Source organism: Gymnogyps californianus, chromosome 3 (assembly GCF_018139145.2).
Source record: "Gymnogyps californianus isolate 813 chromosome 3, ASM1813914v2, whole genome shotgun sequence".
In the NCBI taxonomy this organism is placed as follows: domain Eukaryota; kingdom Metazoa; phylum Chordata; class Aves; order Accipitriformes; family Cathartidae; genus Gymnogyps; species Gymnogyps californianus.
The window spans coordinates 103,640,099-103,665,673 of NC_059473.1; the positions used below are offsets into that span (position 1 = coordinate 103,640,099).

Consider the following 25,575-nt stretch of genomic DNA (forward strand, 5'->3'; position numbering starts at 1 on the left):
TTTGCAATTCTGCTTTTTGTTGTTTTAATTTTGATTTTGTCTTTCAGACTTAAATCAAGCTGATTGGTAATTCATTAAAAATATGGCTCACATTAATTTGTGAAACATTCATTGGGTTTTGGTATTTGACTTAAAAATTAACTTTTAATGCTTTATACTATTCTGCGTATTTAGAAATGGCAACATATTTGCATATATATAAAACAAACCAAAAAGAGAAGAAGGAAAATGTCTTAATGGTTAAGATGGTAAACTGAAATTTGACATGATGTCTAGACACTATTGCTGAAGACCAAAATCTAACTTGGCAACAAGCTTCTTATCTGACTGACTAACAGATTGTGGCAGCTCTGTTAACTCTGAAATTGTCATTATGGGTTTTTTTTATGTGTGTCTCCCTCTACACGAGAAACAAAACTGTGTTTAATAATGTGCTTATTGCCTTACTGATGTATTTAAACTACTTAAATACACGATTAGTTATAGGACTATTTTACATAATCAACAGCTACCAGTAAAAATGGCACTTAATAGTAACAAGAATCTTATTATTCTAATTTTTGCAGTTAATTCTGTATTTTTTTTTAATTGTAGCTTCCAGCCGCTCTATGTCCATTCTTACTGTATCAGAGATACATTATCAGAAAGTTCTTCCTTATAGGACTATTCTAAGATCAGTGTCAAATCGCTTCTTAACCTGTACTAAATAAACAAAATGAACTGATTTTCTTGAGATTATTGCTATTGTTTTCTTTTAAAGATCTCAGATTATTCAGCCTTGATTAACTTGCTGAGGAATGACAATGTTGGATATGGCAAGTACATTCAATGTAGGGAATACAGAAAAGCTATGTTATCATGGGCAATCCAAAGAACGAATAGTGATGGCGGAAAATGACAATCTGTGTTTACTTAGCTGAGAAATGTTTGGGGCGTGGGGCAGGCAGCTGGTGATACTTGTTATAAAACAAACTGTTGGATTTGAAAATTATGATTTTTTTATTCTTGTGACTATACTATTATTTTTTCTTTCTTTTTAAAACAGCATCAGCACCTTTTATTTTACATTATTACTATTATTTGATTTATTATTACTGTTATTTGCTTTTTATCTTTACTTAATTTCTACCAGATGTGGTTATTAAGTTCATTTTCAAGTCATTAGTGGAGGCTAAAAGGAAAATAAGTTCCTGAGAAGGAGAAATATAAATCATAATGCCAATATTGAAAAATAAGCAGATTTCTTTTTATAATTGCTTTTTAAGTAACTGCAATTGTTGGATAAAGGTAGCACCAAAAGCCTTCAACATTTCTTTAAAATAAGAAACAGAATAATCCAAATGTTTTCAGTAAAAGTGCTGTCACTCAACAAAAACTGGAGGAATTAAAATTTTGCAAGACAGGCCCTTCTTTTTGGCTTAAACTTTATTTTGTCTGTTTGGAGATATCTTATTTCAACCTGCAAGTTATAAGTTATTCATTTTGCACCTTATTAATTGCAGCTGTACCTATGCCAAATTGTGAATAATACTGCTGTGATTAATGGTCTACTTTTTAAGGGCTTTAAGGCAAAAGAAATAACTTGTTTCATAAAGGAATATGAAACAAAAAAAATGTTTTGCTGTCTTTCACTTTACAAAATTCAATCTCAAAAGTATCGGCTACTCTATAATTTCACTGGTTTAAGAGGAAAATTGGTCATTAGGTATTCTATGTTTAACAACAGTTTATGTTTTCTAAATTAATAACAGTTATATATATGTATTTTTTTAAATCTGAGATGAAATATCTTCATTGAATCTCAAGCAAATTCCTTGGTAGGATGAAAATGTGCATAGACACAATGTTTATTACATTTAATGAGTTAAAATAATGCTGAGTCATCTTTATTATTTGGAAAACAGCAGATGATCTACAATTGGAATACAATTTATATCTAACTGCAGGTGATCTACAATTGAAATACAATTTATATCTAACTTTGGAAGCTCTTGTTAACTTAAATTTCATTATCTGGACGCAAAATTTGCTATAACTGATATTATATATACCCATGATTTATGTATGGGCACAGGCATTTATGCCTTCAGTACAACTGGTGTTCTTAATTTTTTCCTATCCATTTACAGTGCAGTTATGTATCTTAGGAATCCTGTATCAGACACTGGTATAGCTTAGACGAGGCTGACCATTGAGGGAAATTTAGGCAGAACTGTGAAAATAAACAAGATTGTTATATGTAAGAATGAATGTGTTTTCTTTCAACCTGATAATCTGTTTTAAAGGTCATAATTTTCACTCTTTCTTGTCTTACTTTCTTACATTGATTAATAATACTTCAGTACCTGTTTGAAGTTATAATCACAACTAGTCTACTGCTAAACTGTTTATAATTTTGGATCCATCTTTTCTTTTAAGGTAATAATTATACAGTTCTTGACTCTTGTAGATGAATCTTTAAAATGCTTTTTAGAAGAAACTTAAAATAGTGTGTCTACTTAATGTAAAAAACCCCACCTTTTTCTCAAATATATATTTAAATAACCATTAATGTAAACATCATTCTCCCCTTGTATTGCATACAAGCCCAAAAGTGAGTAAACTTCTTGTAAAAATAAACAAAGAAAGAAATAAAAAAATGCCACCAGAAACAAATTTGTTTGTACTTGACACCTTTCAATTTTATATCATTTCAAGGAAGATAACATTACCTCATGAACAGAGAAATTAATTAGGAATCTGGATACTACTGTTTCTCAGGCTAATTGTCTCTCACAACTTATTTTATGGCTCTGTATTTCAGTCTAAAATTGTAGTAATAAGGACTGCTCTCCTTTGTAAAGCATGTTGATATCTTCTGAGTAAAATTCTTTGTAAACCCAACTGTTACCATTCCTTAAAAAAAAAAAAAAAAAAAAAGAATTCCTCTAACATTCCAGAGTCAGTAATTGAAAGAAAAAGAAAAAAGAAAAAAACAACCAAAAACCCTTCATCTTTTTTTGGACATTTACCTTCTTTTAATGTGAGTAAAGGTGGAAAGGTCTATAGAGGGAACTATAGGTAATGGGCAACACATAGTACAGGAACAAGCTTGGTAATATATAAGGCCGCGGCGTGGGTTAACCTCGGTAGGCAGCTCGGCAGCTCAGCCCCACCCAGCTGCTTGCTCACTCCCCTCCAGTGGGATGAGGGAGAGACTTGGAATGGTAAAAGTGAGAAAACTTGTGGGTTGAGATAAAGACAGTTTAATAGGTACAGCAGAAGCTGCGCGCACAAGCAAAACAAAACAAGGAATTCATTCACTGCTTCCCATCGGCAGGCAGGTGTTCAGCCATCTCCAGGAAAGCAGGGCTCCATCACACATAACAGTTACTGGGGAAGACAAACAGCTGTCCCAGCTGTGTCCCCTCCCAACTTCTTGTCCACACCCAGCTGACTCACTGGTGGGGCAATGTGAGAAACAGAGAAGGTCTTGATGCAAGCACTGTTCAGCAACAACGAAAACATCCCTGTGTTATCAACGCTATTTTCATCACAAATCCAAAATATAGCCCCATACAAGCTGCTATGAAGAAAATTAGCCAAAACCAGACAGGCAGTCACCAGTTTCACACTATTTAGTGGATCATGTTAACAAGGATGATGGTTATAGGAGATTGGATTCAGGTTCTAAGACATCACTTTGTCTGCATATATGTTAGGTCCGTAGGCTTCTACTTTAGTTACTGGCATATGGGGAAGTAAATATAGCAAATATTTAGTGGCTAGGAAGAAGCATCGCTCTACAGGGTCCACTAACTGTGTTTGCCACATCTCTCCTGTGAACACCTAAAATGTTGGACGGTTCCTAATACATTATTTAATAAAGTTGTAGTTTAATTAAACATTTTCTCTGATGTTTTTGTTTGAGAATTTCTTTATTTTTTTCATTGGTGACTTAAGTGAACTGAAACCCAGTTACAAATTTACATTCTTGCAAAAAGGATGCCTAAGAGCTGTATTTATAATAAATTCTCATTGTTCCCATTGTTTAAAAATGTTCTGTATTTGCATGATCCTGAGAAGAGAGAGAGGAGTGCTGTTACTTTCTTAAAGAATCTTTGCAGAAAATGTCTTTAGTGTTGTATTTAAAAATCCCTCATATTTCAGAAGACGTTCCCATACATATATTTTCTTCATGCTTACTGTTGCCATGGTCTCAATATTGTGGTCATATTTCTATAAGGCATTCCTCTGTATTTATAACTTGTATCTAAAAATAGTGATTAACCTCTGATCAGACTAGTTTGATATGGACATTCTTGTGGTTTTTTGAGTTGGTGAAAAGGAGGTGTCTGTAGTTCAAATTTAATAATCCATAGAATTTGTGCATAAGAGTTACCTAGTTTTATTGCTATTTCTAGTCAATGATGATCTATGTTTCCTCTTCCACAGGATTTTGGGCATAGTCACAGTGACTCTTAAGACTTGAAGACATATCACTGTAGGAGGGGTGGGCTAGGGAAACGGCACATTTTTTAAAGTTTTAAGGAATACTGGATTCATGTATGTATTCTGTAATGCTGGTATCATCTTTTGACATTGCTTCTATATTATGTTGTTCTTTAAGTGAAATAGATGCTTCAAAACCTGGTTTAAAGCTCTGGTTTAAGCATCTGGCTCGTTTCTTCTAGAAATTTTAAAAAGATTTAAGAATCTGAAAAACTATAGCAAAATTTCCATGTTTGTGCCTGTAGCAATGGCTTCTTTTGCTTCCAAATCCCTTTGAGCATGAGGAGTCTGTAAAAGAAATGACAGAGTCAAAAATATTTGCATGATCATGTTACTTTCAAATTTTACATAGCAGCAGGGAGAAGATGCAAAGTAGGAAAATAGTATTGTATTTGAAGCTAGTATGTCAATGAAATGGAATAACCTGTAACAGTTGCAAGCAGCTTTCACCAAAAGTCTTTATAATGAACACATTTTCTATTTATGATTTTAAAACTTCAAATTAAGGATCTTCAATTCTATTTCCCTGTTCTTCATATATTTTACTGTAGTTTTACTGAGGCAACAAATTGTCTCATTTCATTTTCTCATCTTTAAGAGAAACTCCTTCAAGGAGGCCCTGTTTCTTCTTTCATTTTTTTTTGTATAAGGCACATTTCCACTAGCACATGTGTGCTTTTTTGAAGTTGTTTGCTTGATCTGCTTGTAAATATAAGAGACATCTTACGAGTAGTTCTCTTTTCTGCTTGCCTTTTAAAAGAAAATTTACTGCTCTCACTTTTTACTTTGTATTTACTATATTGAATGCATAAATTTCTAACATATTTAAGAGATAATAAAATAAGTCTTATTAGTAGTGAAAAGAACATGTACACCTAGGCATTTTGGAAATGTCACATTACCATGTTCCCTACTGCTTCTTCCAGAAAGAATGTCCGTACAGAAATTTCTGTTAGTACAACTCTGGTGCTGCCTTTCCCCATTACTTGCTATAGCAATTATGCCAGCAGAAATATAAAGTGTGGGAGTGGCTATGATAAAGGAAAATGCTTCTAAGAAAGAAGTAATTATGACAGGAAATTCACTTGCAGAGCTTCCATATGGGTACCTCCTTAGGTATCTCATATTTTTAAGCTTTTTTGTTTTCACAGTCTATTTATCTAATGATAAGTAATCATTCTGAATTGCTTATAAGGGAATTTTGTCTCATACATTTCAGAAAGCAAACAGGATCGTTCTTCTGTAAGAAGTATAATTGATCATCCAGAAACAAATATAATAGGTTTGGAAGTAATTTTTGTGTTTCCAATTTTTCTTAATGGAAATTAATTCTTTTCTCTATTTTAATCAGTTCAGAGTAAGCATATTTAATTATGATGATCAGATTAGTATTACTGGATTTTTTTTAATTGCAAAGCAACATTGAATCTGGAGAAGCGTCTCAGAGCTGCTTTTTTTCCCCCAGTATATAAATCAATATTATTTAACCACACGTGGGTATATTATTCTTGCTGGTATTAGTTCAATCCTTTTAAGTTTTCCCCATGCTGTATTCATATCTATATCCATACAAAACTGTCTTACATTCTTTCTCAAAACTAAAATGACAAACAGCCCTCCCTCCATCTAACAAATCTTAAAAATTCTTCTGATTCAGAACTTTATCTACAGAGGAACTAATTTTATCTAAATATATCTATGTAAGCATTAGTCTCCCATAGCCATCCAAACTCCCCAAATAGTTAATGGAAAGGGTAACTCTAAATGGCAGTTTGGTCCACCTTGAGACAGGTAATGTGACTTGTGTTCTGGGTGCCATTTTCTGTCCACTGACTATAGAAGGAGCCATGATTAGACTGGGTGCTTAATGTTTACATGGTAAAATTTAAGTTTTACGAATCAGATTAAAGGAACTTAAGTTAGACCTCTGAACTCTCAACCATTTGAATGCCTTTCCAACATATTTGATGTGTTAGCATAGAATAACAATTAGCATGGAAGTGAAGATAACAAGATTTTGTTTAATAGTGTCTAATATTTCTTCACACATAATGTATTTCCCATAAAGAAACTTTCCTTGTGACATTTTCTATATGCTTAACCAAGTCTTTAAATCTTTCATTTATGGTTTATATCCAATTACTTTTTTGTAACTTATTTTGTTATTAAAGCGGTGAACATTCCCATTTGTTTTTAAATTGTAATGTAAAAGAGTTTGTGAGTCTAACCAAATGGAGCATGTTTAAATAATACATTACCATATTTTCTCATGGAATATTCTATCAGGTTTCCTCCCCCACATAAAATAAAAATTGCATTAAAAGTGAAAGTCTTATATACATAGTTATTTTTATTGCCAGAAACAGCTCTGCTTTTATGCTTCTACATATTTTTCTTGTTTTTCTTTGGCTTTATTAGTCTTGATTTAGTAATGAAATTTTGCATGTTAACCACTGTTATAATCTAGGAATACTAAAAGGTACATCAGGAGCAGATGGAAATGTATATTGTTTTATCTACAGCATGTTGCCTGAAATTCTTGTGATTATTGAAACATAATATAGATAATGCAGTACACTTTATCTCAAAATCTGACAGATCTGCAAAATATGCTGTAAAGGACCTGTATTAGATTACAAAACAAAACTTCTACCTGTTACCAAAATAATTACACAGATATTTGTGTTAATAATGCTTTTCATAGCTATGAATATCCTAGGACCATTTAGCTTTTCTTTAAACCTCCTTCTCTTTTACCTTTTAATGACACTCCTGTAAATATTAGCTCCACTTTAAAACATACAAGGGGTCTTAGTCATGGAGTCAATTTTAACATACTTTTAAAAACATAAACACACAAATAGCAGAGATGGCAAAACAAGGTATGAAAAGCAAGACATGAATTTATAGCCACAGGAAAAATATTATCTTAGATCAATAAGTATTTTATTAAAAACAGGCTTTTCTTTGGGTTAGAAACTGAAGCAACATAGCTCAATGTAAGCTTCAGCTACTCTAGTAGTGTAAGTTCCTCTCTGAAGTTTACAGAGCTAGACTCTTCCCATTCCAACACAGAGCAATGAGATGTGCTGGCTTTCTTTTTTAATATTGAGAAAGTTTAAACAACAAGCTTAGCTTGGATGCTGCATTTTTACAGGGCTAAAATATGGATGAGGTGAATTCTGCCTTGATGATCACATAGAAATATAGTTAAGTGGTGGAAACCATTGTTTTTTCACATGTTGCTGCCAAAATAGCAGCGTAATACAGCTAATGCAGACAGCCCAAATCTGACCCAAATATTGGTTTTAGCCACAAAACAGAAGAAAAGTTAATTGCATTTTCATGCAATGGCTGAAGTTGTATGAAAGTCTGCCCAGGGGTATCTGCAAAATTTAGTATAAAGATAAAATGAATAATTTTGCAGAAAATCACTGTGACCCTCTGCACTTTTATATCAAGTTGTCTTCAGAAACCTTGGTATCAAAATATGAAAAGGTACAGTGTACATATGTACGCATATATATAACCTGCAACTACTTCTCACCAATACAGAACTCTAAAAAGTGCTTGTCTTCGAAGTGTTGTTCTATACAAAACTAAATCCGTTTTCATACTTTATTTTATCTTATGAAATTACAATTTCAGTAAATTAGAAATACTTTTGCAAACAATTCTGAGGGATACATTTTTAATTTTCTGGGCAATTCATGATTAGACATTGAGTGAAATCATAGTGTTAGTAATTTATGCAAGGAAATTTCTGCTTTTATATTTCTGTGCATCAGCCTCCTCCACCTTCTTATGAATTGATAGTTCATACCTGCTATCTTGTTATTGTATAATTCAACAGACAAGAAGGTTTTAATTTCATATACTTCCAGTATTACGCTATGTAATTTTTATATAATTATTATAGTAAAAAAAAGTTTTTACTGCTGTTTATAATAACTTTTCAATAGTAAGAACAATTATCACCAGTTAGAAGTGATTGGCATCTTTGGTATATGATACCTCTAAAACACTATGGCAAAGACTTCCCTCTTGGTATTAGAAAATACAGAAGTTTCTCCACTTCTGCTTTTTCTGTATATCTTTCTCAAATCAAATAAGACTAACTGAAATCATGAGTGAGTGCTTCATGACTTGATTTATAGCAGCCACATAATTTGTTTTAAGACTAGAACAGATCAGATAACCTGTGGGTATGTTTTGAAATAACTGATTTATTTAATTTTAATAGGTCATAAAGCTTGCTTTTGAAGAGTTTGAACTGGAAAGAGGCTATGATACTCTTACTGTTGGAGATGCTGGGAAAGTTGGTGATACCAGAACAGTGTTGTATGTGTAAGTACAGAACTTCAAAAATTTTCCTTGGAAATTTGTTGTCATATGTTGTTTCTTCTGGGTCATGAGATATCTATTTAACTTTGTAATTGTAATGTATGTAATTTGTTTATATAATGTAAGCTTAAAATTCAAGTACTGTCAAAGAAAATTGTTCATTACAAAATTCATTCCAGATCTTCAGTAGCATCTTTATAGGCTTTAATATCACAAACTAAAAACTGCAAAGATCTGAGATTAGGTTTTTTTGAAAGCAAAAATCTTCTTTTAAAAAACAAGTACTATCTGTATAACTCTAATTGTATTCACAAGCAATTAAAGGAATTAAAAAAAGGCTTGGATGTCAGCAAACAGAAAATACAACTTATGTAAAATAAATAAACCATTGATTAGTTTCAAGACTTTTATACTTAAAATTGGATGTGTGAACAAAATTTTCATGAGAACACATAGGGCACTGTTCAGCAAAGTTAAACATGCTTCATGGATTAATAATATAATATAATATAATATAATATAATATAATATAATATGTAGAAAGTGTAAGAACTTCCATAAATTTGAAGGAAAATTCCAAACTAGATAGCTAATCTTAAGATACAGGTCTTTAATAGTGTCTGGGCTAATGGAAAGAATAGAAACCTGTACAGATTGATTAATCTCCTCTACCTTAACCACATCATTTTGGTTGCATACGCTTATTTTCCTTCCTTCATAATGGGAGCTTGTGGTCACAAGATATTTTAGTTGTAGCTTTTAGAGGTTTAAGTTAGCATATGAATCCAGATCACCGAACACAAAACAAATTACAGAGTTAATAAATTAGCAATGACTAAATAATAGAAACTAGCAGTATTTATTTCATAATAACATTACTTGACATTGCATAGAAATCTACTGGATAAAGACAGTATTGAACACATTTGATAAAAAGAATTCATCATCATTTTATATTTTGAGGGGTTTTTAATCCATTTAAATTATTGAAATGTTTATTTTATAATTATAAAAAATGAGTGCACTTAACACCCACAGAATTTATTTTAAATTAATTAGAATATTTTTGGAGGGACAAGTCTGAGGACAATAACTTCATTATATGTATTTGTTTATGAATTTATAATATTTATTAATGGCTACTTGCTGAACCGTGATATCAAAGTACATAGAACACCCCTAGTTTAATTTGTCTTAAAGCTAACACTGGAAAATGATTGGATTATTTGTGCGATGCGTGTATTTCTTGTGTTGCAATACCAAGCAGCTGCTACTGAGTAAATTGAATTCCATGTTCTGAGTACCTGAAAAAAAAAATAAGAAAAAAATCCTGTTTTAAGAGCTTAGACTTTAAGCTAACAAGAAAAGACTTGAACTGGGAGTGAGAATTTCAACGCCCATGTTTATTTTTTCTTGTATTTTGCAGACCAGTTAAATGTTGCAACAATCTTTCTGGGGATGTTAATTTAACTGCTTATGACTAACAAAAGGGTTTGCATTTTTTCCTTTTTGTATTGGGATACATTTTGGCTTACAGGGATCCCAAAACTCCTTCAGAGTCAAGTTTTTGAACTTAGTAAATTTGGTACCCTGTATTGTTCATTCTGTTTGTTACGCTGTGAGTACTTCACATATCAAAGTTTACCTTTTTAAAATTACTTATCAAGTAATTGTCAAATTTCCTTTTTTTACCTTTCCATTTGAAGATATTTAGCCTGTGACTACATACTCCACATTTATTTTCCATGAGTGCCTAAAAAAAATTGAAAAAAAAAAAAAAAATCTAAAATAGTCTTAGCTCATATTAATTGCTATCTTTGATATCATAAGAAAGCAAGCCCCCATAATCACATCACCTCCTAAAGCTATTTTTCACTTTAATAACATTTTGAAGATCTCTAGCAGACGTCCACTTCAGAATCTATCATTGGCATTTCTGGCACTAGTACAATGTTCTAACTAGAGACATGCAATACTTCTTCTAGTCCTTCTTTCAGTATGATTTTTTACTAAAATAGCAACTGTTTTATCCTTGTTACTCTACAGCCTAACACTTAGGATTACAGTACAGTGTTGGCCCTTCCATCTTTGCTGTAAATTTTATCTTTGATGAAAATGAGGTCTATGCAATTAAATTTATCTGCCTTTTGCACTGCAATACTTTGCACGCTAGCATTACCCTGAAAATCTTTTGAGAAAGTAAATGATTAATAACTTAAATATAGTGGAAATACAGGAAGGCCCAAGTATGAAACTACAGTGTCACAGTAATTAGTAATGAATCTGAATTTCTATTGTGACACTGTTTTTGCAGTTATTAAACACTGGATTGTATCATGCATTATTAAATACTTTAAACTGCGTCACAGATATGCTTTTGAGAAAGGTCTTCTGTGGATGTAAAGTAACTTTCCTCATAAAACACTAGATGCACTTGTAGACTACATTATAATGAGAAAGCTCATAACTAAATGTCAAAGTGATTTTTTTACCAAAATTTTCTATTAGTTGGTTTTAATAACTTCTATTGTATTTAATGAGGTTTGAGCAGCACCTTGCAGTTTTTTATTCTTCTCAGGGGAATGAAGAAGCTTATAGCAAAGACTTTTCTGGCTAGATTTAATTTATAATTTCTCAGGGTCTCTTAAAAAATAATATAGCTTTTCTTATGCTAAGCAAGTTTCCGTTGGCAGCTTAAATGCCAGCGTTTCTGCAGAAATTCTACAAAATATCACTGTAGAAACTCATACATTTGATTCTAAAACTTCATAGCTTTTACAATTTAGTTTGAACTAAATATGCAAAAATAAATAAATTTCTAAATCCAAACCTAATTTCTAAGTGATTTGAACCTTTCCTCTCCATATAAAATTGTCATATCTGAACACACAAACCTCAGCCCCACACAAAATTTTCCAGCTCTCAGGCACTAGAGCCCTCAAGGTAGTAGCTACTTCAGGGTGCTTTATTGTAAACTTAGTACTCAAACTTTACAATCAGCTCAGTTATGCCAGAAAGTTTATAAGCCAGCCATCCAATGAACATTGGAAACTGGCTAATGGCAGGTCAGTAAACAGGGGACCTTTAAATACTTGATGGGAAGAAGATTGAGGGAGTTGACAAGGATCACGATATATAAATGATCAGTCCTAGCACAAGCTTTCTATATTGTCCAAACTCCCAACCATTAGCAATTATCTGTGTAACCTCAAAGCTGTAGCACTACAGCTAGAGGAGAATAGGAAGGGATACTGATATTTAAAAAGGAGAAAAAAAAAAAGTATAGACTATCCAGCTCAAATTTAATTTTTGGAAGAAATTGGAAAATTAATTAGAAAAAGTCTTTTAAGTTGTTATAAAATAGCACTGATATGGTACAAAAACCAATATACTTTGATGAAGAGCAAATTATTTCAAATCAATTTAATGCATTTCTATGACAGTGTAGTTGGCATTTTTAACAGGGATATGTTGGTTTTTAGTTTATTAAAGCAGTCTAATTTTCGTATTTATAGTAAACTTTTGAGAAAATCTTATCAACAGCTTAATTAAAGGGGGATATACCCATCAATTTTATGATTTTTAACAATTTCTTCATCTGTAAGCCTTACGTGTTGAAAATTTAGCAATATTATTTTAGGGGATATATATGCTGAGATGGTTAGCTCTAGAAATATAGCAATACAACTTACTGAAAATTAAATATGTTTAGGCTATAAAGTTTTGACTGCAGTTATTTCTCATATTTAACAGTTTGGCTAGAAGCTAATGACTACCATTCCAAAATAATTCACTAGCAATAATTATGTGTGAGGTGAAGATCATCAGTCAGAACAATTCCTACAATGCCCTGTTTTGTGTTCTTAAATTCTTGTAAATTAAACTTTGCTTTAGAAAGTCTGCTTTGCCTTCAAATGCTATGATTTATATTTTTCTTGCAGCAGTTACATTAAAACTTAATTTCCTTTTTTGAAATTATTCCCTTAAAACATGAATCTTTTAAATTTTCTTGTATAGAAAACTTGTAATTTTTTTTTCCGCGATACAAAGAAGAAATTGCAAATTAGTGGTTCAAACTCAGCTGCTTATGTCAACTATTTCAGTACACAGACAACCGTCCATGACAGAGAAATGCTTTTTTAGTAAACCCTTATCCTTTTCTTCTATTCCCACACAGTTTGGAAACTTACTGGGGGCTTGGAAAACAACCTACCCTTCCATAACTGGTAAAAAAACCAGGCTGCCTTTTTATATATCTCAAACATTATTGAATCTGACTTCCTAGTAACCTATTTTAGTTCACATTACTTAAAAAATTCTTCCTTCTGAATTTTTTAGAAGTTGTAAAGTTTGGAAGAGAAAGTAGGTTTTGGTTTTTTGTTTGTTTGCTTGTTTGTTTTTTAATACTGTGTTGGAGTCTTTCTCCTGTGATTAGCTAGGTAGTTGACAGTAGTATTAAAAGAAAAATACAAAGCCAAGTAAAATTAGGGATTTTTATTGACTGCTTACCACAGCTTTAACAGTCAAACCTTCAGAGCTTTAGTTTGTGATATGGTTGCAATTAAGCACACAAATAGCATAGTGACTTTTCATCTTTGAAGGACAGAACAATACTGTAAAATTGTTTCTTCAAAAGGAGAAGAAAACCTGGATGAACAATGAAAAGGGATTTACCTCAAAGAAGGAAAATATGTTCACATATTGAAAACTCAAGAAGTGTTTTTGATTGAATTTTAAAAGAAATTTTTGTTTTATACCGTAGTTTAATGTCTCAAAGGCAGATTTATTGACTTTTGAATGCTGTGCTTCATTCAGCTTACTTTATTGTTCTAATGCCTCCAAAACAAATTTATTTAAAATATTCTGCACAGTAAAAGAACAAGAAAAAGAAAAGAAAATGCAGAAAGGACTCAAAACTTTTTCACATTTATGTGGAATATCCTTAATTTAAAGTATTACTTTCTTCTCAAATTAAAGATTATTGAGTAGTTAACATTTGTAGAAAATAGATATTGTAGCAGAGGTATTTGAATACATATACATAGATCAAAAGTGCACACTGGAATTTTTCTTTGATGAAGTCGTAAGAGGGAAAAAAAAGCATAATGAGAACATAGTTGTTGTTATATATTTAAAAAATTGATTTCAGGCCCCTGAAAATTAGACCTCAAGCCTAAAATCCAAACCTCAGCCTCTTTCATATACAAGTCAGGCTTCTCATTCTCAACTCATCATAATTAACAGAAGATGGTTTTTTTCTTGTTTATTTGTGCAAAACAGCAATAAAATATTTTAGGAATTCAACATACATCTCTTTAATCACATACTTTCTATATTTTTTAATAGTAATGTATTATTATTTTTATGACCATGCTACTTACATATACTTGTAATTTGGTGCCATACTTGCGCCATCAACATTCTGAATTCAAGTATTTATTGAGACCATTTTGTGCTGTGTATGTGTCCTAAACTATATAGAAGCAAACAACATTTCTGGTCCTGGTCACCATTCTTAAAAGCCTGGCTCTGGTTTCATTTGGATAACCAAGATCAGAGAGCAAACTGGTGCAAAAAGTTTCGTTCTCTCACAGTTGTCTTTTCTGACCTGTGAATCTGTTCAGAGTACTAAGAAGCTTGGCTTGAGTTTGACTTCCATTACTTTATCAGTTGCATCAATTGCCTGAACATTGTTAACTTCTTTCATACAGAGATAACCTAGGATTGTGCGTCTCCATATGAAATGAGTTTAGCACCAGTCAATCTGTCTGAATGGCTGGTCTCCAAGTCTCTGTTCCTGAACTTGCAAACAATCTGATCTTAAGATGGTTACAGACTGGGACAAACTCTGAGTCAGCAACAGCACGTGTTGTCAGACAGACCTCCATTCCCTAAATATCCAATCTACCCTATCTGCCATCCTCCTAGTTGAAGGATGTAGTTCTATGTACAGGGGTATTCTCAGGGAACACTTAATAAAAAACAAAACCAAAAACCCCACAAACCACAAACCAAAACAAAACACACACCCCCCAAACCCAAAACAAACGCAACAACAACAACAAACCCTATTCTGCTATTTATTGATTTCTGCTTTTTTGGCTTCCTTTTTGTTTTTCTTTGGGTTTTGTTTTTCCCCTTTCCCTTCCCTTTCCCTTCCAACAGTCTTGGCTCTCTTCCTATATCCCCTAGACGTGACCCTGAGCAAGCAATGGCATGTATTTTGGCTGGTTCATATCTACTCTCTATGGATAGTCCATTGGCATTTTGAAGGGAGATGACGTTAAGCTGAACAATGACTTCCTTAACTTGAGTCTCTCTGTTATCAAGTTGGTAATTTTCATTAAGCCTGTGGGAATTCAGATATCTTTATTATCTCCTTCCTTTGACAAATTTGGTCAATTAGTTGAATTAATTAGTCAATTCAAGTTATATTAGGGAGACAAATAAGGGTCAGATGGATGGGTAGTGTGAATGTATAGTTATCATTTGTCCTGGTTTCGGCTAGGACAGAGTTAATTTTCTTCCTAGTAGCTGGTATAGTGCTGTGTTTTGGATTTAGTAGGAAAAGAATGTTGATAACACACTGATGTTTTTAGTTGTTGCTAAGTAGTGTTTATACTAAGTCAAGGATTTCTCAGCTTCTCGTGCCCAGCCAGCAAGAAGGCTGGAGGGGCACAAGAAGCTGGGAGGGGACACAGCCAGGACAGCTGACCCAAACTGGCCAAAGAGCTATTCCATACCATATGACATCATGCCCAGTATATAAACTGGGGGGAGTTAACTGGGAGGGGGGATCGCGGCTCGGGAACTAACTGGGCATCGGTCAACGAGTGGTGAGAAATTGCATTGTGCACCACTTGCTTTGTATAGTTTAATTCTTTTAGTATCGCTATTGTCATATTATTATTATCATTATCATTGTTTTTCATTCCTTTCTGTCCTATTAAACTGTCTTTATCTCAACTCACGAGGTTTTTTTTTTCCTGATTCTGTCCCCCATCCCAGGGGTGGGGGGGCAGTGAGCGAGCGGCTGCATGGTGCTTAGCTGCCGGCTGGGGTTAAACCACGACATCATTTCACTGGGAAACAAGTTTAAAAAAACCCAAACACATTTATTAGATTATTTTTATGATGAAAAATCTCTGGCTGTGTGATGGAATTACACCTTATTCTGTTTTGTTGTGGGTTTTTATTTGCTTTTTTAAAAAAATTGTTTTTATTTTATTTGCATGCTACACAGTAAAAGTGTCCCATACTACTCATAAAGACTTAGAATTTTAGGGTTCATCTTATCTGTGTTCAGAAATTATCAGTGTAGGTCTCATACATTAATCAGATTACTGTGTATAAACAGAGCCATTTAAACACTTGTTACTTGGTTAGGCAGTAGGTTTACACATCTGAATAGCCATTGAGAAATTCTTGCAGGAAAACCACAGGTTTCCAGTTGTCTTCCAATAGATCTCCACTATTGTCAAGAATTTTTCTTCATTGCTAAAAACCCCCAAACTTTCGTTTATAGCAAAGTGCAGAATACAGAGCATGGCTAAACAGTTATGACCTGGTATTTTGGTTAAGTGTTTTAACTGGAAATATAGGTGAGAAATTAATGCTTATTGCTGTGGTTTCAGAAGGTGATCCCCCAAATGTATATATACTCTTCACCTTTTCTTTCTTTATATATCTATTTCTGCAGGCATCTCCTAAACTACTTTTTTTTATGTAACTCACTATCTGGTGAAGTATCTTCATTTTATAGGCTACCTATATTATTCATTTAAATGAATGTCACAACTTTATCAACAATGATTATTTTATCACCAAGAGTATATTAATTATTCTGGCTATAACCTAGCATCTTTTTGAATCTGTACAGTTCCTAGTTAGTTTGGCAAGCAACTCAAATTTTCAGACTAAGCAGCTGCTTTATTTTCATTCTTAGTGTTAACACAGGTCAAACTGAACAACTTAGCTACATATTACTGTGTCTTATCAACTTCCTTACTTATCCAAGCTAAGCTCTGTTTCTGTGTTTGCTTATGCTGAGCTATAATAGGTTTAATTTTTTCCACCTCCTTTTCTGCACCAATAGTATCATAATACTGTCAACTACTTACTACCAAGTCGTAACCAAAAATCTTCTAGACCATATGAGAGCATACTCAGCCATTACAGCAGCAGTTTTAGGTGGACAAGCAGTAGTAATTAGTAAGACCCTAGTCTATTCCGCTCAGATGGGATTTTTTAATTTTTATTTTTATTTTCAATATATCAGAGTAAGAAACCAAAATATTTTAGATATGGGATGTACAGCTTCTTGTTCATAACCTTGATGAATAAGATTTTAGATGCAAGACAGAGGATTCCTATAGCTTGCCTCATGGTTCCTCAGTTCTCACCTTGTTTCTGCTCAGCCTCTGCTTTTATTACGTCTTTGCATTTAAGTTGCAATAGTATTAACATCCGGTTGATTATATTTAAATAAGATGTTTGTGGAAGAATCCAAATACTGGTTTCTGTTTTCTTTATAGCTTCTTTCTTGAGAAATTCTGCTTCTGGGACACCTTGTCTCAGTTTGGCACGGTATTTGTTTTACTTATCTTACACGTATGTGTTTATCATAGTCAAGGCTGAGAGTTAGAAGAAAGACAGAGAATCCAGTATGTGACTCATTTGAGCAAAATAGAGTCTACATAAACAAGAGACAAAATCATTACTATTTCCTTACATCAACTACAGTTACTGCAGTACCTGTAGCTTCCATCCCCAAAGCTTCTGCTACGTGGAGCTCTACGTGGAGTTCAAGGCAGATGTCCTCTTCTAGTGATGTTTTTTGGTTTTGTATCTGATGGCAGCTTAGATAGAGATATTCTACAGCCACTTTTTATGTGAGACTTTTCCCACTACCTTTTGAAAGACTGTATAACTATCACCAAGATCTGAACAGTTTTTCAGATACAGTACTGGAACCTGATTACATGGTAGGCATTTTTCACTATTAAGAATGAATCTAGAAAGACACAATCTTTTGTGACACACATGTTTTTGCATTAAGATACCAGAATTATAGATGTACTTAAAGCGCTATGGTTTTATGGTGGGGTTCACCAACTTGCCTTATATGTTTTGTATTGAAATGTACTTATCTATACATAGTTACCACACATTACTGTATGAGAAATAGCAGTTTCCCCTTAAATTTAAGAGATCACTGAATGGAGTAGATGAGGTTCTAGTAAGTTCTTCTGGACACATGCGCTGTAAGGCATGTAAACCAACTTCCTTCACTTTCAAAAAGCATGGCAATAAAAGCAATACTAATCCTAACAAATGAAAACTAACTCATACAGTCCCTCACTAATAGCTTAATTACTTAATGAAAGCTTTAGGTAGGAACAACTTTATTAAAAGTGTTTAATCATTGTTAACTCAAATGCAGTCATTCAAACCATTATTTTTCCTAAGACTTCATGTTGTTCTAATCCATATAGAATAGTTAATTTTATCAAAAAACAGCTGATCAGAACACTAGGGTAATATATTGTAAATAGGCCTAAATATTATATTAATAGTTTAAAAGGCTGTGTTTTGTAGTAGTAGTAGTATTTTATGCCTCTGCAAATGACTTTGCAATTTATCCTACATACAGACTCACTGGATCTAGTGTTCCTGATCTTATTGTGAGCATGAGCAACCAGATGTGGCTTCATTTACAATCTGATGACAGCATTGGCTCACCAGGATTCAAAGCTGTTTATCAAGGTATGAACTAAATTAACTGTTTTAAACTCATGTTGTAACTTCCTTCATTACATCTCAACAAATTTATTTCAAATAGTCATTTAGTCGTTTCACAGATTTAAAGTTTTGATACTGTCTCTATTGTTAATTAATGGTTAATGGAGATATGGATTTGCAAATACCCACAAAATAACTAAAGAGAATCTGAAGTAAAAATGAAAGTTATTGTTCTAATGCTTTTTGCTTGAAGGTCAATACAAACTACAAATTTCTATCATATTTGAGAAATTTTAAATGTTACATTCTGCTAATCTGTGTAATTCCTTATATTGGATATTATTTGAAAATTATGGTTAGTTTTCTCGGACTTTATTGGGGTAGTTACAAAACTTGTTTTCATGCCTCACCAATAATCTTCACAGACCTAAGTCAAAATTAGTATGTAATAATAACAACAGAATAGATATATTGTATATGATTGTGGAAATTAAGAAGATGCATAAGATTGTGGAAATTTAACTCCAAAAAGTGGTCTAAATTACCCTAGCCTCATTTGTGTTGCTTCTGTCTCAAAGAGAGGAGAACCTTGACAACATAAACATCTTCAATTTTTCTTGACTGTGAGCTTGAGTTTGATACTTTCTGAAGTTGATTCATTCTAGTAAAAAATACCTGATATCTGTTAGTATGTAGGCATGTATTGATATTTTCCATTTTAATAGGGTGCATAGACCTGCAGCTAGAAAGAGCTCTTGCTTATTAACATATGGTATCACTTTTGGTTAATTTCCATGTTAATTAGTTCACCTTAAGGATAAGGACAAAAAAAGTTAATACTATTTTCAATAGTTTCTTATGGGCACATATGGTGAAAATGATTTGATAGTAATTTTGTTAAAATTACTTTCGTACAAAAGATGCTGCAAAACATTGAGAGGCTGTTCGCTGTTCAGTAACTGAAAGTAACTTAATTAGAAGAGTGGGAGTTCTCCCTAAACATTTTCCATAAACTGAAGCACCCTATCCAAGTGTTTCATTTCACCTGTAGTTTCCTTACTGTTTCAACACCAAAACAGGCAAAATAAAGAGTGAAAAGTTATGTAGATGTTAGCTTCAGGTTTGGTAAACTATACATTTATTGCACGGAGGACATTAAGACAGGCTTGCCTGCGCAGGTGTCTGTGGCTAAGTGGTTTCTGTGGCTGATGGCATATTGTGAACTCTAATGGTGAAAGGAACAAGAAGGGTAAATGCTCCCCAGTGCATTCCTGGGTCATCCAGTAAACCCGGTGTTGGTTCTCCACACCAATATCCTTCTACATGTGGTCTCTCCATTGAAGCAGGTGGTGATGAAGACGGTGATTAGGATTATATTTTCACCATGATTTTTCCCTAGTACTATACGCTTTTCTTTCAGACTCACTCAAACACCATTGGTTATTCCCACTCATGGTACTGATTGGAGTATGCTAATTAGGTCGTGTTGTACATTCATAGGTTGTTAAGTTTCTGTGTGCATATATTGTTGGATAATATTTATTGAGTATTAAATTACTATTATCTACTTTTTTACGCACCTTGTTTTGGTTTTCTTTAATGTGAACAGAAATCTACAAAATAATAAGTAAGTAGAGGGGGAGAAAGAAGGGGTGAGTCTCATGACGGTGACAATCTCTTCCCATGAGAATCCTCCATAGGAACACTACTGGGATTTGCAGCTCCATGGCCATGAGAATAACAATATGAGAACAAGAAGGAAAAAGTACCGTCACAGAGGCTCTTGAAACACTATAAAAATTGCTTAAGTGAGATGTTACAGACTTGTGAGTAAAAAAGCAGGCGCAGGCCTGTAGCGTTACTGTGGCTAAGACATTAAGGTATCTTAAGACATTGTACAACACATTCAGCCTATACAGTTACACAGCTCAAGTATGTTGTGTTGCCTGAGGGCAATGACATATTCTTTATTTAAGTTAATCCCACCCCTTCTCGTCCCTTCTTTCCCAGTTTCATCTTTTTTACTTGTGTCATTTCTAGGGACCATGTCTATTAAGACAATATATTTTCTTTATAGAATCCATTTGTGAATTACATAAAGTAGAAATAATGAGTATGTAGTGGAAAGAGAGTATTGGCACAAGTTATGTATCTGACACTTTGCATTTTTTCCGCAATCCAAAATTATGAACTTTATCTCATCATACCTTTATGAAAAAGTTCAAAAATTTAAATCTACCTGCTGAGTTATTTTTCCGTTATCTTTTCTCTTTCTGGCATTTCTTTTCATTTCTGTATTTGTCTAACTTACCAAAGATACCTTATTTCATTTATGGAGTCCAACCTCTTACTCCTGGGTACTTTCTGAAAACACCTGAAGTATACACTGTGAATTTTGCAGTAGAGGTGACATCTCTGTTATGTATTTTTATCATTTGGCGGTTGGATTCTGGCTTTCAGTCTTGTTTTACAACCAATTGTGAGTCATTCTGTGGTTTTGTAGTTTTGGAAATTAATTTCAGAATTGTAAAATGGGAAATGTTTACAATCTCAGAAGTGTAGTAAATGTCTTAATATGAAGGTGAATTATAAATTTTTTCTCTGTTTTACCTCAGTGCTGTCATTAGTTTTATTAGAGTTTTCTCATCTTCTTTTACTGTTGACAAAACTTTTATCCATCTGCGCTCTCAACATATCTCCTGCTTTAGGCCACGTGTAAAATCTTAAACCTCTATCCTGTCACAAGATACCTCAATGATTCTGCTTCCCCTTTGTTTAACAGTCAAAGAACCTGTCCAAAAATAGAATCTCATTTTAATGATGAGAAAGTTAATGGATTGCAACATGTGACCTCAAAGACACTGTCTTTGTGATTGCAGTTAGCTAAAAAGAAAGAAAACTGCAGGCTTTGATGGCTTATACATAGTCTATAGAGACACAGTAAAGGGCATCCTTATTTGAATCTTTTTTACCAAAAAGTCTGAGTTTTGCTCAGGATTAGAACATGACTCCTCATCTTCTTGGGCAATATTTTACAATTGACCGACCGAATCTTGACTCTGTATCTATTACAGTAAAATAAATTTTATATTAATATTTACAAAGTATCGTAGACTGATTGTAGTTTATAGAAAATTGTTACTTTAGCTGAGCTTTATCTCACTTTAATTATGAAATAGAGAAGCATTTTAATGATGCAATTCACCTATCCTGCATTAGTATGTCCACCTAAAACCAGCATGAAATGATGCCTGTAAATGAACTGATACACATCACAGTTTTTGTATATGAGTAGTAAATTTAATCCTGTTTACAGTTTGCCTAAGGGATTAAGGGAGAAAGTATTCTTTCCATATTCTTATGCCTCTTCTTTGGCTCACCTTCAGAAACATATTATTGTCAGAAACATGTAGTGCTATCTATATTCTTATTACTCAAATTTCTTGATTTTGAATACAGTTGATATTTACTTTAAGGAGAGTTCTGTAGTCTGCCTAATTAGTCAGGCTTCTTGGACTGTGCAATGCAGCTCTCCAATAGTTGGATCCACAAGAAAGATTTCAGACACAGGTCCTCAAGAAATAGTTACTAGTAATAGTTTTGAATACAGAGGAATAGCACTGTACCTGTATCACTGCATGCAATGGAAGGTGAGCTAAGGAAACACAGATGGTAAAACTAATGATGAGATTAGTTTGTTAACTTGACAAAGCTGATGAACAGCTACTGTGTTAGAAAATACAATAGTTGCCTTGATATTTTTTCTGTAAGTCATCATCAGTTGTCATGTATTATAAAGACAAAAATAATTTAAACATTACCTATAGGTAAGTACATTATTAATAAGTAAAATGCAAGATCTACCAGCAACCTTCACTTTGATGTTAAACTTTCTAAACCGTATTAAAATCATATTATTATTGCTAAAACAGACAGCTATTAACCCATATTAAAAAATCTGAAATGCTGAAGAATAATCTGCACCTAAGGTTACTTTTCTTGAAAAGCTATTCTATAGACTGTATCTGAAAGTCCTTCATTCGCTATTATAGATCCCCAGACATCTTAACAGAATGGTTCAATACATTTCTGAAAGAATACCCTGAAAGCATCTACAGTTTCTGTGAAAAGGCCAGAAATTTAAATTGTTCTGTCCTTGAAGAAAGAGATATATTGTAATACCACACCGAAGTATATCAAAGGATTTTCCTTATTGAAGCCAGCATGACCAGGTGTCACTCCACTCATTTTCATTAAGAGAAGGAAAACAAAATATGCTATTCTACATATTTAATGTCGCTAAAATGGATGCTGTCTTCTGCATACATAGAGAAATTAGTGACATGTATTTCACAGCTGAGATTTCATGATAAAAAACTCTAACATTTCTCAGTGAATACTTGTGTATGTAGCTACTTGTGTAGAGAGGGCTGTGTTAAAGATAAAATTTTCAAGTTCTGTTACAGAACCAAAAAAATGAGAAGGAAATTTATTCAAAGTAAAAAATAATACATTTAGGCTGTCGTTAAGACAGTTTTCAGAATTTCAGTGATAGATATGTTTAGAAAGTAAAGGAATTAAAAGACTGGACTGTAAGTTCTAGTTATGTCTCTAATATATTTTTTTCTTTTACCTGGGTATTTAGTAAGGTTATGAAAGACTTCAGTGTATTTCTCCATACAAGGGATATATCTGAAATCCTCGTATGTCACCTGCTGTAAGAATAACAAAAACATGCTGAATAGTAATCTTATTGAAGGTTGTTGCCAATCTCCCTTGTTGAAGTTGCTTCAGTCTGAATAAGTTTTAAATATGCATTAGAACAGGGCCTGATATCTTCTGAGCACTCCGATTAAATTGGTTTAGATTGACCAAAAGTACTTATTTTCAACAAGTAAACTATTTATTGAAAGAAATTTTTTTGAGCTCTAACTTAAATTCCAGTCCTGCCATGCGATGACTCTAAAACCTGACTGATATTTTTATATTACTGTGTATATAAAGAACAACATGAGACATACACTTAAATAAGAGATAGTATGCATGAAGTGTAATCCTAAGGATGAAAACAGTATTAATATCAGCATACCACCATTTTGAGATCACAGGTTAATCTTGTAACACCAACAGACAAAGTTTATTCATAGAATCATAGAATCATAAGATGGTTTGGGTTGGAAGGGACCTTAAAGATCATCTAGTCCCAACGCCCCTGCCATGGGCAGGGACACCTTCCACTAGACCAGGTTGCCGAAAGCCCCATCCAACCTGGCCTTGAACACTTCCAGGGAGGGGGGCATCTACAACCTCTCTGGGCCACCTGTTCCAGTGCCTCACTACCGTCACAGTGAAGAATTTCTTCCTAATATCCAATCCAAATCTACCTTCTTTCAGTTTAAAGCCATTACCCCTTGTCCTATCACTACATGCCCTTGTAAAAAGTCCCTCTCCAGCTTTCTATGAATGACATGCTAAGACTACATTTTTACATGGAAACTTTTCTTGCAGTTTGTTGCTGGTCATGGGCTGAAGCAGGGACTTTTTTAGATACAATAGGTAAAGAATTTTTCATTAAAGTAATTCTTAAATCATGCCCCCTTTTTTTTTTTTTTTTAATTAGTTTTCCTCTTGGGCTGCATTTTGATTGTGTTTTGACCACAAGTGAAGACCACTCATGCCCATACTTGCCCAGCAGCTTCTATTCTGATGTAGTATTTGGGCAGATTTGAATCAAGAGAAAGATTTGGTTTATGCCATTTCTTAATATAGGTCCAAGCATACATTTACCTGTTACATGAGTGAGATAGACATAGTCATTGTCATGCATATCCAGGTCAGGACAATGTAATATGGTAATTTGACATTATGCTTTGTAACAATATCAAACAGTGATGTCAGGTCAAGAAGTTGGCCCTGGACACCTTCCTGATAGGGCCTAGAGTTGCAGCCAAAAAAAGGAATGATAAGGCGAATAACGTGCCTGAGTTTGGCTTATTTCACTCATGTCATGGGTGTGCCACATCTAAAAATAGGTGCTTTATGGCTGTTAAGGTCCAAGGTGGATCATGCAGCCAGCTGATCATTAGGCTGCTTCCATGCTTGTGTCCCCATCAGCTGTACCACACTGACATAGAAGCAGATGACAGTCAACTTGAACTTTTAGGCATGAACATTTTAGAATGTTGAGATTTTTCTCCCATTCAAGCCTGTAAACCTGTCAGTCTGATAAAAATACTTAATCTTTTGACTTCCAGACTTCTTGATGACCAGTATAACATCTGTTTTGTATCCTTTTTAGAACTCACTTTACATTCCTGCCTTTATAAACTCATTAAGTTATTTCACTAGCCTATCCTTTAGTTCATAACAGTGTTACAAAAGAAATCTGGTGACTCAGTGATATAATACTGAGCATTTTATATAATTTGAAGTTATTAAGAATTCTTGGAGATGTCAGGAAGTATATCAGCCCCTGCAAGCAGCTGACAATGTCAAGTTTACAACCGTAATTCGTATTGATGCTCAACTGAGCAGTAAAGCTTTAAGCTCTTCATTATGATGTTGTTTGGAAGAAGATACTTCTTTCCTCCTGAGACTAGTAGAAAAACACTTTTAAAAACATATTTCAGTTGCTCAGATAAATGTCACTTGTCTTTTTGCATACAGCTATAGTACTTAGTAAACCTTAAATCAGTGCAGTTTTTTACGAACATACAACTAGCTTATAAATGTCTGCACTACCAATATTGATATAAAACTTTTTTACTGCTTGGATATTTGATAAAACCCGTGCTGAAAGAAATTAATGGAATTAGGCTTTTTTAGGACTCTTACAATTAGATGTGTATTCAGGGAAATAATTATGTACAATGTAATGCTTGGAAAGAAAATAACTCATAGGTCATTCAAGGAAAACTTTGAGCTTCCTATTTTACTCTAAGCTTTTATCTTTCTTTCATCTATTTCATATATATTAAGTTTTCTTTTTATATTTTGATC

The 25,575-nt window shown here is 33.3% G+C and overlaps 1 protein-coding gene across 1 annotated transcript in view; it reads left to right on the top strand.

Annotated features, from left to right (window-relative positions):
* CSMD1 (CUB and Sushi multiple domains 1) overlaps window positions 1-25,575 on the top strand; it is a 1,238,313-nt gene that overhangs the window by 860,569 nt on the left and 352,169 nt on the right. Inside the window, 2 exon segments of the mRNA XM_050893357.1 lie at window positions 8,735-8,838; window positions 18,488-18,600. Of these exon segments, the coding sequence (XP_050749314.1) occupies window positions 8,735-8,838; window positions 18,488-18,600 (217 nt within the window).